General features: G+C 37.5%; 2 protein-coding genes across 3 annotated transcripts; one reads left to right on the top strand and one right to left on the bottom strand.

Moving 5' to 3' along the window:
- The first annotated feature begins 545 nt into the window (after window positions 1–545).
- Window positions 546–7,813, top strand: LOC118059113 (QWRF motif-containing protein 2). Its single transcript, XM_035071946.2, has 6 exons — window positions 546–2,359; window positions 4,915–5,034; window positions 6,069–6,185; window positions 6,275–6,364; window positions 7,205–7,312; window positions 7,400–7,813. The coding sequence occupies exons 1-6, from the start codon at window positions 926–928 to the stop codon at window positions 7,478–7,480; spliced, it is 1,950 nt and encodes a 649-aa protein (XP_034927837.1). The 5' UTR covers window positions 546–925; the 3' UTR covers window positions 7,481–7,813.
- A 3,668-nt stretch (window positions 7,814–11,481) lies between these two features.
- On the bottom strand, window positions 11,482–12,789 carry LOC118059112 (LOB domain-containing protein 38). 2 transcript variants are annotated; one of them, XM_035071945.2, is made up of 2 exons: window positions 12,472–12,789; window positions 11,482–12,295 (listed from the first exon to the last, which is right to left on the bottom strand). In XM_035071945.2, the coding sequence occupies exons 1-2, from the start codon at window positions 12,647–12,649 to the stop codon at window positions 11,856–11,858; spliced, it is 618 nt and encodes a 205-aa protein (XP_034927836.1). In that variant the 5' UTR covers window positions 12,650–12,789; the 3' UTR covers window positions 11,482–11,855. The 2 variants fall into 2 exon arrangements, with proteins under 2 accessions (XP_034927836.1, XP_034927835.1); XM_035071944.2 differs by having other exon boundaries at window positions 12,466–12,784.
- Between the last annotated feature and the right edge of the window lie 1,076 nt (window positions 12,790–13,865).

The raw sequence follows: 13,865 nt of genomic DNA, 5'->3' as shown, positions 1-13,865 counted from the left end.
GCATGATTTTATACAAATGCTTGATTCATCAAGTGTCCCGATCTTTAATTAGTTTCTATAAAATAAATTAACAATCATCATGTTTTTCCCTAAATCATGAAAGATGAGCTCTGCAGGTACCTAACCAGCCAGAGAAATTAAGTTAACGGGTTTCTTCATGTGTAATGGAGACAGAGACACTACCAAGAAAAAAACATAAAAAAAAAAAAACACCAACTCTCCCAAACAAATACCAGAATTTTATGAGGTGATGGTCAATGATAAAAACTTAAGAAGGGGAGGTTTATTCTCTTTATGATCTTATATTCAAATTTTAAATTGCTCATATGATAATCACTGGAGGCTTATATGATCGTTAATTTCAGGACCTGTGGGATTAGTCGAGGTATACGCAAGCTGATTCGAACATCCATATTAATAAAAAAAAAAATACCAGTATTTTATACAAAAATGAAGGGGTGTAGGGTAAACTAGAAAACCGAAACGAAAACCATACTCTTAACTATAATTTAAAGTTTTATCAGAACTTAAAAATGGCACAAACACAATTAAATTATCATAACTTCTCTTCAAAGATTCACCAAAACCCACACCCAAAACACACACTCACATAAGCACACCTGGGTGTCTCTCCTCTCTCAAATGTCAAATCTCACCTCTCTCACCAACTCTTTCTGATCTCTCTCTCTCAAAACCCAAAATAGTAGTAAAAGCTAAAAATACAGGCTGATCCCTCAGTAACCCGTTTTGGGTCTCCTATTTCTTGCTCAAGATCCTAACTTTCACCTACTTTTTTGCAGGATTTAGGCATGAATCCTACAATGTTGTGTCTTTAATGTGAGAGAAGCTATAAGCCAAGAATAACCGGAACTTTTTTTCAAGAGGCAATGTGAGAAACTCATAAACCAGATTTATCACACACAGAATGGTGGCTGCCATTCCTCAAGCAGCAGCTAGTTCAACTGACAAAACCCCTAATCGAACGAGACCCCCACTTTTACCTTCAGAGAAAGACCACCAGCAAAACAATGGTAGTGCCCGCATTGCAACAAGAAAACCCAGAGGCAAACAAGTACCTTCAAGGTACCTCTCTCCCTCTCCTTCCACTTCCACCTCTACAACCACCACCACCACCACCACCACCACTTCAAGTTCTTCATCTTCGAGTTCTTCTTTTCCAAGGAGATTTGCTTCACCATTACTTTCAAGGTCTACAAATTCTGGACCTTTACACACACCATTAACGACAACTACATGTTCTCTTCCTTCCGGGTCTAAAAGATCCCAATCTGTTGATAGAAGGAGGCCTGTTACTTCTTCAAGGCCAACGACACCAAACCCACAGCGCACTGCAACTGAAATATCAGCTGCTACAAAGATGTTGATTACTTCAACAAGGAGCTTATCAGTTTCTTTTCAAGGCGAGGCCTTTTCGCTTCCAATTAGTAAAGCTAAGTCTGTGACACCACCACAAAACAATGTGGTTAGAAAAGCCACTCCCGAGAGGAGGAGAGCTACTCCAGTGAGAGATCAGGGTGAGAATTCAAGGCCCATGGATCAGCATAGGTGGCCAGGGAGAAGTAGAGAAGGGAATTTGAAAGAGCGGAATCCACTGTTGTCCAGGAGTTTAGATTGTAGTGTTGTTGTTGGTGGCGGCGGAGATAGGAGGGTTATTGGATCTGGGTTTGTTGGGGTCAAGTCATTGCAGCAGTCTAATGTTGACGAGGGTATGAGGTTGAGCTTGGATTTAGGCAATGCTAGGCAAAACACAGATACTATTTCTGTAAATGAGTCATCTTTTACTGGTGATCTTACTGCTTCTGATAGTGATAGTGTTTCCTCTGGTAGCACTTCAGGAGTGCCAGAAATTGGTAAACGAAAAACTACTCCTCGTGGCATTACTGTTTCGGCAAGGTTTTGGCAGGAAACCAATAGCAGGTTGAGGAGGTTGCAGGATCCAGGTTCACCCTTATCTACTAGTCCTGGTTCTAGAGTGGGTGTTTCACCAAAGGCTATTCAATCAAAAAGATTTAGTAGTGATGGTCCTTTGTCATCTCCAAGAATGATGGCGGCTTCACCTATCAGGGGAGCTACACGGCCTGCATCTCCTAGTAAGCTTTGGACAACTTCAGCGTCATCTCCATCTAGAGGGATGTCTAGTCCTTCAAGGGTGAGATCAATGAGTAGCAGTTCACCCTCAATTCTTAGTTTCTCTGTTGATTTAAGGAGAGGGAAGATGGGGGAGGATAGAATTGTTGATGCACACATGTTGAGGCTTTTGTATAACCGTTATTTGCAATGGCGGTTTGTAAATGCAAGGGAAGATACTACCTTCATGGTGCAAAGACTGAATGCAGAGGTATGGTAAACTGACATCATCTAGTATGTACATTGTTTTCAATTTATTCACTCCAGTTCTCTTTTCTTAACGTAGTTTATATCTGGTGAATGTGTTTTTCATTGGTGATAGTTGATGTGTACTTTTTGTTGGTAATAGTTGATGTCTTCATTTTGGCTTGTGACCTTGAAAATAATTTCCATTTGAAATCTGAAAGTGAATGCTTGATGAATTTCTTTCACCGGGTGCTAGCTTTTTTTTATTCACGGGTAACATTTGCTCTGGCATGATGTAAACTGTTTAGGACTTTAAGCATCGACAAATAGTCTATAGAGTGGAAAAACCAAGGAAGCATTTAATAAATCCGCTTCCAAAGTCAAAACAATGGAGGACAACCCATGAATCTAAGCAAGTGCATTTCTGTGTGTATTTTGTGGAGAGGATAGGTTAGGGAATGAAGGACCTTGACTTAAGCTGATTTGCAATGGTGCTGGAAAAGGATGCCATTAAGGAGTTTGGAAACTTGATTAAGTACTTGCTAGAGATAGAGTTTGCTTTCTAGATGGCTTTGGCCTGCTATTTTTTAAAAAGGAGTGCTACACTATTGATAAGGACTGACTTCAATATGCAATTGAGGATTTATGCTATCTCAAATTCACGAGAGCCAAGCTGACATGGTCTATCTTTGTGCCTAGGACAATATTCTACACAATATAGTGCTTTCTTTGTCTATCTTTGTGCCTAGGACAATATTCTACACAATATAGTGCTTTCTTTAGATAGAGGAATGGCCAAAACTCCATTCGCTCACTTTTCCCAGGTGATCTGCATCATTTATACAAGACCCATATGGAATTCTAGGGCGTAGGTATGCCACGAGTATGGACCTTAAAGAAACATTTACCATTGATATACATAATCAATACAACTCCAATATGGACCCATTTATTGTTTTGGATTGTTCATCTGAGTCCATGCTAGAATGGAAAGCAACATTGGGCAGACCGAGTGGGAACTAGCAGGGTAGAAGTTGTATTTGTCTAGAAGGGCTGTTGACTATACAAGATTCCCTTTTAATATAATTCAATTTTCACAATTAGAGCACAGATGCGTAAGAAATTTGAAAATGTTCAAGGGATATTTCTGCAGGAAGAGTGCTAAAAGTGGAAAATGGAGGATGTGTATGAAGGAAGTTCAAATATCATTTTAGTAAATGTGAATATAAATGTTTTAGATAGGATAAGGAAGTTTCTACTTTGAATAAAGCACTTTTAGTTCTGTGATTTTGGTCTTGTGAACATGGGAAAGGACAGTTTGAGGTATACAAGACAAGTTCTGATTTCATTTTAGTAAATGTGAAAATATGTATTTTAAATAGGATGAGGAAGTTGCTACTTTGAATAAAGCACTTTTAGTTCTGTGATTCTGGTGAAACGAGCATGGGAAAGGGCAGTTTGTGGAGATGGATGGTAGACTCGAACAAGGGAAGTGGATGAATATTCTCCATTTTCATTGTGGTATTGCGGAAAATATTAGAGGAGGTTGGGGTATTTTTCATTTTCTCTGCTTGTGGTATTTGGATGTTATGAGAGATGCTTTGACTTGACTGTTGAGTGGAAGCTTTAAATCCCTTTTTTCTGCTATTGCTTTTTATCATGCTAATAGTTGTCAGTGACCTGCTTTTGAAAATTGTTTCTTGATGCTGTTATAGAGGTCCTTGGAGGCTTCAGTATCTGAATATCTTCTGTTCTCCTGTCCTTTGAGGTTTAGAAGATGGGACAGGATTGAGAATTGGTGCAAACACTTCCATTCTGGGTAGTTTCAGAGTTTGTGGTGTAGGGTATGTCAGAGTTTTTAATGGCTGTCCAATATGAAAAGAGGCGAACTTATCATCTAACTCTTTTTACTTATTTGGGGTTGTTTCTCCTTCACATGGTGCCTTCTCTTCCAAAAGCACATGGAAGGAAAAGTTGCCTCCTAAAGTGGGAGTCTAGCCTTGTTTCTGTTTGTTTACCAGCCTTACTTGCCTGACAGGCATGTTTGGTTCAAGCTGGTAAAGTCTAAAGGGTTAGGGTAAGTTTGTTTCCACAAAAAATCTCCATTATTAACAACAGGAAGAGGTTGGTTTATGTGTTCCAAAAGCTTTCCTAAAGAGATGTCATGAAGAAACAATATTCTGCTTAAGAAAAATTTGTCTAGTTTTTTTCTCTCGCGTGTTTCTGAAATACATTTTAGGGAACAGGAACCGAATAGGATCACCAGCATTCAGCATAAATGAACTTCTATGCACCTCAAGGTCATCCAATACTCTCTCCCTCCCCTTTTACTTTGTATCTAGGTTTGTGTTTCATTGACGACTTTTTGTTCGCATTGACCATGTGTGGCATTGCTTTAATTCAGGAGCTTGTTCTTGCAGTACTGCCTGCAGAAACTTCTGTTCGTACCGGCTTATAGGCCCTATACACTAGCCTGAAACAATTTTATTGAAAAGAGTTACGATGTTGCCAAGATTTCAGGATAAATGTAGCAGACACATTGCTGTGATTTTTATACTCAAATGTTTTTCTTTGTACCAGAAAAATTTGTGGAATGCATGGGTAACAATCTCAGAACTGCGGCATTCTGTCACTCTCAGAAGAGTCAAGTTACTATTGCTGAGGCAAAAGCTGAAGCTGACTTCTATCCTCAAGGGACAAGTAAGATTAAGATATTCACTTAACGTTTGTTATGGTATTGAACCTCTTAATATTTCTGATAAATTATCTTCCTTCAGAACTGGATTATCTCTTACCCTCTTTATATTTATGCTAAGCTTAAATCTTGATGTTTTGAACGGCAATGCATGATGGAACTTCAACTTATAAAGTGATGTAAACTGGAAGTAACTTGGAAATGTTTAGAAATCAACCACATCACTCTATGGAGATTTGGGATGCTATGACCAACTATGAGACACCTGTCTTGTTTTTCTGGGGGCTTTCAGGGAATAGTGAGAATTTTAATATCTAATTTTTGTCACCATCATTTTGCCTTTATATCTTATGTTTGTCCTGATTTTGCTGCTATTTCATCTCTTTTCCTGTATGTCATATCTCTTTACTTGAAGATTCACAGCTTGAGAATTAGTCGAAAAGTTAAACCTGGGAGATCAATTTAGCCTTAAAGATGCATATGGTTTGGTATTTATACCTGTTGGACTCAGACTGATCAATTTCCCTCATACTGTGACTTGTTTGCAGCATACAGATTTTGGATCTGCTGTTTCCCTGCTCTTACCTGCCATTTGTGCCCGAAACACCTTCCAATATATCATTTTCTTTTTATGTTAACTTTTATTTGGAACCTGACCTGAAAACAATGAAGACTATTAAATTGTTTCTAAAATTCATTTGGAGGGGATTCTGAAATTGTCCCATGAGCTGGTGAAGCATTTAGAGGCCTTGGTGTTTGCTATGGTCTAGATGCCTGTAGAGATTTATCTAGATTTTGTTTAGTTTATTGTTAATTTATTCAGGAGTAACGTTTTCATATGAGTTGGCCATCCACCTTCTATTTTAAGGGTCACCGATTGATGAATTATTACTTACCAGCACCTTCTAAGGATTGGTCATGTTTATTGTGTTGACTGTTATTTTTCCCTGTTTTGGCACTGCCAGAAACACATTTAGTTTGTAATCATTCTGCTTTTCTCATCTTTATTGCTGAAGTTTACTGTACTTGGTGAATGCAGATTGCCCATTTAGAAGAATGGTCACATCTTGATAGAGGTCACTCAAGTTCTCTGGAAGGAGCAACCGAAGCTCTGAAGGCCAGTACTCTTCGCCTTCCTGTTGTTGGAAAAACAGTGGTATGTTCCTTAATCAAACATCTAAGATGAAAGGCAGCATTTTACAAGCACAATACCAGGTTAACAAACTTTACTTTTCTATGTTACAGGCCGATGTACAAAATCTGAAGGATGCTGTTGGTTCAGCAGTTGATGTAATGCAAGCAATGGCATCCTCTATATGCTCGCTATCATCAAAGGTAGCTCATTCTTGTAATTATAGTTATATATAATATCATGAGCTCAAGAAAGGGGTCCATTAACTATGAATGTCTTACTCATGCCATATATTCTTCTAAAATATAACATAGTGCCTTGAAGACAAACAATGAGTTACTTAGATGTAAGAACAATAAAATATAACAAGGTGTTCTTACTGCTATGTTGATGAAGAGTCAGGTTTTGCTAGCTAGCTTGGTCACCCAGTTTTGACTCTGGTTTGGGGGAGTTTGGTGGATTATTCCCAGTCTGGCTCATGGTTTGACTGGGTGGACAGGTCCTGTCTTTTAAGTGCTGGTTAATGCAGTCCGCCACTACTAATGGTTTCTTTTTACCTTTAAGGCAGTGTTTGGCATTGCTTTCTGTAAGCTTTTTTGAGAAAAAAAATTTAAAAATTATTTTTTATTTTACTTTAAATTAATATGTTTTTTATGTTTTCAGATTATTTTGACATGCTAATGTCAAAAAATTATTTTTAAAAATAATAAAAAATATTATTTTAATGTGTTTTGAAATAAAAAACATTTTGAAAAACAACATTAGCTCAGTCATTCAATCTTGATCTCCTATGACATCGACTGTCATTCCTGAACCCAATAGTGCCAGTACTCTGTCTTCTTGTTCATGCTGTTATCTAATTCCAAAATGCCAAAGATCTTATTGAGAGTTTATTTATTCTGGCGCTGATAAATCAAGGGAGGGGGGCATGGGAAAAAATGCACTATTGCAAATAAATTTGCTTAAAATCATTTGGTTGCCGCTTCCTTGGACTTTACAGAGATGCATTTACTTGCACATCTAAAACAACTTGTCATTCACAGGTGGAAGACATGAATTCATTGGTGGCTGAACTTGTTAATGTGACTGCTAAGGAAAGACACATGCTTGAACAATGTAAAGATTTCTTGTCCACCTTAGCGACCGTGCAGGTAATGGTTCTTTCTTCTGGCTACACCAGGATTAGCGAATCATTTTCCTCCAAGTCTGCTTATGAAATATTGTATATTTATGAACAGGTTAAGGATTGTAGCGTGAGAACACATATATTACAACTTAATCGTTTACCAACTACCACCAGCCTGACAACACGTGTGTAGAACTGATCTCACTTGACCACTCACTCTAAAATGCTAACATCACTCCCGACTCTTCTTTTTCTTTTGGGTGGAGGTGCACTGAAGGTAATAAACATGGATTGAATAGTTAGTTTTGGCTTCACCTTTGGCATTTTTTGGAACCAGTTGTGGTCTTGTATTTCTTTTATTCCATTTATCTTTATATCCGAAGATGAGAGGAAGTGTTTTTTCGCCTCCTACTAATTAGCTGTACACAGCAAAAAGGAAAGTAATGTATATTTATATATGTAACATGCACGGTTGTTCATCTGATTACTGAAAATTATGTAGTTCTTGATCTACTTGTTCTTGTAATCTTAACATGATGTTGTCAGCTTGTCATTCCTGATTTTCTGGTTGGGAGAGTCTAGTTACAAGGCAGGCTTAATAGTTAGTTCACTGAACAAGTGATAACATTGCAAAACATGGTGTCTGAGTTGAGTGAAACGAGTCATGGTGTCAGCTCTCTGCCAAATCCTTATGTTAACGATTATGCATACGTTCGGCGGGGCCTAGCATGGACATGAGTGGTGTGCCTTGCTCCACGTATCCATGAATGAATATGGGCAGATAATCTACCAATAATGGATTTGGCGGGGGGGGGGGCTGGATTTTGCTATTTCTCTTTAAAGGGTGAGAGACAGAGGTACACTACCAAGCGAAAGAGTCGTGTATTGCCACCTCAAAAACAATGAAAAATATATTTTATCAAACACTTACGATGATGATTTTCTGAAAATTCTTCCCGTTGACATTTTTCTTCCTATGGTAAAAATGGGTGTGGATATCGAAGAAAAAAGGAGTGCTAAGCGTATATATATTTTTTTCTCATACAGTACATTGACTGTATAGACTAGGAAAGTCAGCGACAGCTCATGTTGTGGCAGAGCTTCCGGCGCATGGGGAAGTGAAAGTCCACAGCCTCCCACCAACATGAGCTGCTGGTACGTAGAATCCAGCTTCTACTTTTCAGCGAAGATCTAACCTAATTTTTAATATTATTTCAAGTGTAATAATAGAATCCATCAACACCTTTCCATCTTTAGCCGCCTTCTCCTACAGAACCATATTTGTCGAATCTCAGAAAAAGCAAAACCTTTCTTTGATTCTTGTGTTATGGTTTTCCTCTCCACCTTTTATTATTATTGTCCAATAAAACAAGAAAAGCACGTTTTAATTGTCCATTCACATGTCCTGTTTTGATTGCCATTTCTTTTTATCTCATGGTTTGGATAAAAATTAATGGCCACCCACACCTTGGAGAGCTGACATTGCATCTTCAGAGTTTACTAAACTTCTTGCTGCTCCTTAAACTGTCTTGCTCTCTGTTTCTTTAGAGCTTCAATCCCCAGTCAAGTATTAAGAGATTATTATACTGAAAACAAGTTTAAAAATAAACTCTAAGCTATAAAACTTAGGGTGACTGTCCAGTAATCATGGCATTGAAAACAAGGCCGAATTGTTCCATCATATGGTCAAATCTCGGATCTTAATTTATCATGACTGCATATCAGGTTTGTGAAATGTGAACTGTTGTAACTTTAACATTTCAACTTAATGATTTGAAGAACAGGACGATGATTATTTGAAACGAGGAAAGGTTATCAAGGCATGATTTCATTATATATGGTTTGTGGAAATGATCATGAGAAAATCTTCCATTGCTTTCAACTTGAGTGCCATCTGGTTTCTGGGACCCTAGTATACCAGGAACAAGTTTTCGACAAAAATCTTCCATGTTGGTATAGCAAACAAACCGACAAGCATATTTTCGGCTTGCCGTTTTCCTTTAAGCTGAAAAGATAAAGAACATGGGGGGAGAAAAAACAATTTTCTCCGTCCAAAAAACTAGATAGAAAACTACTTTTTCAACCTTTTAATGAGTTTGGAGAAAAAACAATTCAATGCTTCTTTTACAAGTTTTTCACTATTTCTGAAATGACGGAAAAATAAACATACATTGTTTCTTTTATATACGAGTAATTTTTATCCATTTAAATATTAAAATTATTTTTTTTATATTTTTTATAATTAGTTAGTGCTGTAAATTTATTTCTTATTATAAATATAATGTAAGATTTTATTTTTTTAGTTAACAGGTATAATTTTTTCATGATAATATTTAATTTGAATGAAAGATAAATAATGTTTTATAATTTATTTTGGTACTCTGGAAATAAAAGAAACAAAAACTAATCTCCTCTATGATATCTAGTGCCCATCGAATCTGCAAGAAGAAGAGCACTTAAACCAGGAGGTGGATTCTCCCGTATACAAATCTCAGCGAGATTTCGAGCACCATGCTTTGCCATGAAGTGAGCACACTAGTTGGCTTCTCTCAATATATGAAGAAGATGAACCTCCCACTCTCTTGAAAGAAGCTTTTTGGCATCCACGATAACAACCCCAGCTTTTTTTAAAATGAAATTCCCATCATGAATTAGTCCCGAGGCATTTATAGAGTCCAAATTGCAAATAATTCTCCCTATAAGCAATGATGCTTCTAGACCTCTAGATCCACCAAATACCCTCAAGAAAAAGGAACGAGTCATTAGATGAAACCATTTGTCTACACCGTTCCACAACATTTATGCTCCAAAACCCGAGAGCATTTACTAGTCCTATATTTTTCCATATGATTCTAGCAAAGTGACAAACCTGCAGTCAATGGAAAACACTTTCCTCCTCCTGGTTGCAGCAGCCACAGATAGAAGTATTAGAAATATGTTGTTTGTAGCGTAGAAGCTTTGTAGGAAGACAGTCATGAATAATATGCCAAACCATCATCTGAACTTTCTCAAGAGCTCTTACCTCCTAAACCCTGATCCAAATTGGGTTCCCTTGCAGCGTTGTAGATCTGTCCAGTAGCTAATGAAAGGCAGACTTAGAATTGTAAATACAAACATCATGAGCTTCCCAAATAATCCTGACATCTGGATGAGGAGTAGCCAGAATACGAACAACCATGATAAAGTGTTAAGACACGTTCTGAAAGCACTGTCATCAGGTTTCTAAAGCTCAAGTAGCTATTTTGCCACAGATCTTGCACTTCCAACTTGAAGTCACAGATGCGAACAACATCAACCTGTGAACCACCTTATAATTAGTTGTATTAATCTTGATGTTTTTTTTTTTAAGAAAACCCTCTTCTTTCTTGATAAATGAGTACATTTTTCAATGTTTTATTGTATAGTCATGTGTGTGTTTATACTTGATGATTATTAAGAAAATTAAGAAAGGGTCATGGACGGTCCATCATATGTATTTATGGTGATGAAGCGACAGAGCCAAGCAGTAAAATGATAATTCGACGTGGAACCCATTTTCTGGATTGAGGAGGGCTATGTTGCTAGCCTTTTGGCTATTGGTTACATGAAGAGGCCATGAGTAAAATAAATCAACAAACAAACAAGTAGTGGAAGGAAAAGGAGAGGGAGAGTTGGAGATAGGCTACAAGAACATGTAAAGGGAAATCCAATGCTGGCAAACCGACACCCGGAGGCCTTGAGTTTGGGAAAGAAAAGGGGCAAAATGAAATAGCAAAGTGCCTCTTTCATGGCAGCAAAAGCCATTAGTGCTGGGCATATCTTTCTTTCACTGTCCAAAATTAGAAAGCAAAAGCGGATAGAAGTAGAATATTAACAATCAATGCACCAAACGCAATGAAATCATATGGTATTTTATTACCTTATCAAGCCTTATACAAGAACTTAACTTTCTACGATGTTATGATTCTTCTTTGTGAGTGGGACTCTCTAGTAGTGTGGGCGGTTCGATATGTTTAATGGCTTGGGTACATCGGACAACAACTAAAGGTGAAGAATGACTCAATATTCCAAATTCAGAAAAAGCGGATACATCCATGGCAATGATCCAAAATCATCACCTCAACTTCCCAACTAAATCATTACCATCTCCAACAAATAGTCATGCCGCCATCTTGGAAAAGAAATTACAGGATTAAGAAGAAATTAACTAAGAAATTAAGGGATCGAAGACAATGGTTGGTTTCTTTATTCATATTAATGGCTTCTAGCCTTTCAGCTAGACTGCTCTTAACAGCTCATGTTAACCCCTCTGCATAGATCAATAAAGTGGGAAATGATACTGTATGCTAGCTAATTAATCTCCTGGGAACTATCAAGATCTTGATACCTGAAAGCCCTAGAGAAGAAACTAATGTTACACCGAAGTGAAAAATGACTTGCTCAGTCGCTCATGTATGCGTATTCAGCAAAACTAACAGACAACAAAAGCCTCGATGGTAATACATGAATAACTGTTGATAAGTTTCTCTACGACAGAATCATTTTCAGGTCTCATATATAGATGTTCCAGCTCCTCCTCCTATAGCTTGTTAAGCAAACAGTCTCAAAAGCTTTGGTTCACCTCCATCGTGAAATCTGCAATTATTCCCTGAATCACTCTCCAGTGTTGTGATTTCAGACTCTTCTGGTGGTGTATCCACTCGCTGGTACATCAAGCAAAGATCAAGATCAGTCCTCATCAGTCCACGTTTGGCCGCATCAACATCCCTCTTTCTCTTCAATGTTTTTGATCCTGAACTGACATGATCTGCTGGCGGCCTAAAACTATCACATTCCGAAACATTATCGAATTCTGGCCCGAAAACTCCGCCCTCAAGTTCTGGCTGTGGTTCTACTGTGCCGCGGCGAAGCACCGTCATCACCGCCTTCTGGCATACATGCCAGTTTCCTGTCCAGAGAAGCCCCACTGCTCCACTAACTGGGTTCACTGTTCTTCCCACGGCCTCAAACAAAAGCGATCGAAACAATGCTGAAAAGACCAAACCAACCAAAACAGAAACTTAATTTTAGCTAGGTTTAATGGTTCTTAAATATATGATCAGGCTCTCAATTATCAAGATTTTTCTTTGTGATGCAAGAGAATTGAACTTTAGATCTGATAGTTCTTCTAGTGTACATGCATAACGTTTAGAGACTTACAGGGACCTTGGCTTTTGGGCACTGAGGAGATGAAGGACATGAGGCCGGCACGGCCAAAAAACTTGGCAACAAAGACGGTGGCATTAGCTTGAGCTTGGGGGCTATTTATCCACTCTATGCATTGTCTAAGAACACAATCCTCGCTACATCCCTTTCGAAGAATTCGACAGCCATTGCAGCTCATTGTTCAAGATTTTTCTTGGGAATGAAAATAAGATTGCAAGCAAAGAAAAAGGGATTTCTTTCTTTGGTCACAAGAGAGAATATATAACTGGTGTTAGAACAAGAGAGAAGGAAAGTTACAAGTAACCATATATAGAGAAGAGAGCTTGCACTTTGAGATATCTTAAGTGGATAATAATTGAAGTGGTTAAGCATATTTAATTGTCCATGGTTAGGTTTAGTTAACTGTGGTTAAGTAAGGTATAGCCATTTAAATTTTAGTGTTAAGCTCCAAAGAGAGTGGATGAGAGAGCAGCTGCGTGTTTCCGCGAATGATTGGGTTTCCTTTGCCATTTGATGTTTTCGAATGCATTTCTCTGCTGGAATATTCTTTTTTTTTTTCTGTTCTCTTTTGTTTCCCTCTGAGTTTACTGGGAGAGGGTGGAAAGATCGATTGGAAATATATATATATATAGTTACCAAATGTTAGTTTGAAAACATTCAGTGCATATAAAAATATATTTAAGTTTATCAGAATTTGCATCCTTTTGTATCTTTCCTTTCGAGAGATGAAACAACAACTAAAGTATTCGAGCATAACCATGACTTCGTTGTCCGAATCACCTTTCACATCTTGATTCCAAGTGAAAAATCTATCCATGGCTCATTCAAGATAAGCAACTTGTTTAAAATACGAAATGAAAAGAATTTAATCTCCAATTTATTTATTTCTTATGAATCTTGATGTCTACGTTGTTATTATTACTATAGGAGGCGAAAAAGAAAAATACTAATATATTTATATATGTCATTGTTTTTCATTTAATAATAAAAGCATTCTCAGATTAGTTTGTATTTCAATCAAAATTAATTTTTTTTTAAAAATGAAAGATGTATATGTCATCACCACTTGTTTAACAATTGACGTACGGAGCTCTTGAGCCTAAGTGGCTACATTTGCAAAGTGTATGCGGAAAATGGTAAGAAATTAAGCATTGTTCAACGAATAAAGACGAGCGAGCATGTATGCATTGCAGTTACAGGCCATACGTGGCATCGTTATCAAATACTGAACCAATATGCATCCACATTTATATATAATATTTAATAAATAAAAAATTGTTCGGTGTAGTGTATATTAATTCCAACAAACTAAATAAACTATAGATAACCAAAGTTCGTGGAGAATGGGATTCCGATACATGAGGCGTCGATATCGAGTTACCTTTATCAAGGCA

This window comes from Populus alba, chromosome 9 (assembly GCF_005239225.2).
Source record: "Populus alba chromosome 9, ASM523922v2, whole genome shotgun sequence".
Lineage (NCBI taxonomy): Eukaryota > Viridiplantae > Streptophyta > Magnoliopsida > Malpighiales > Salicaceae > Populus > Populus alba.
This window is presented reverse-complemented; position numbering and strand designations above follow the sequence as displayed.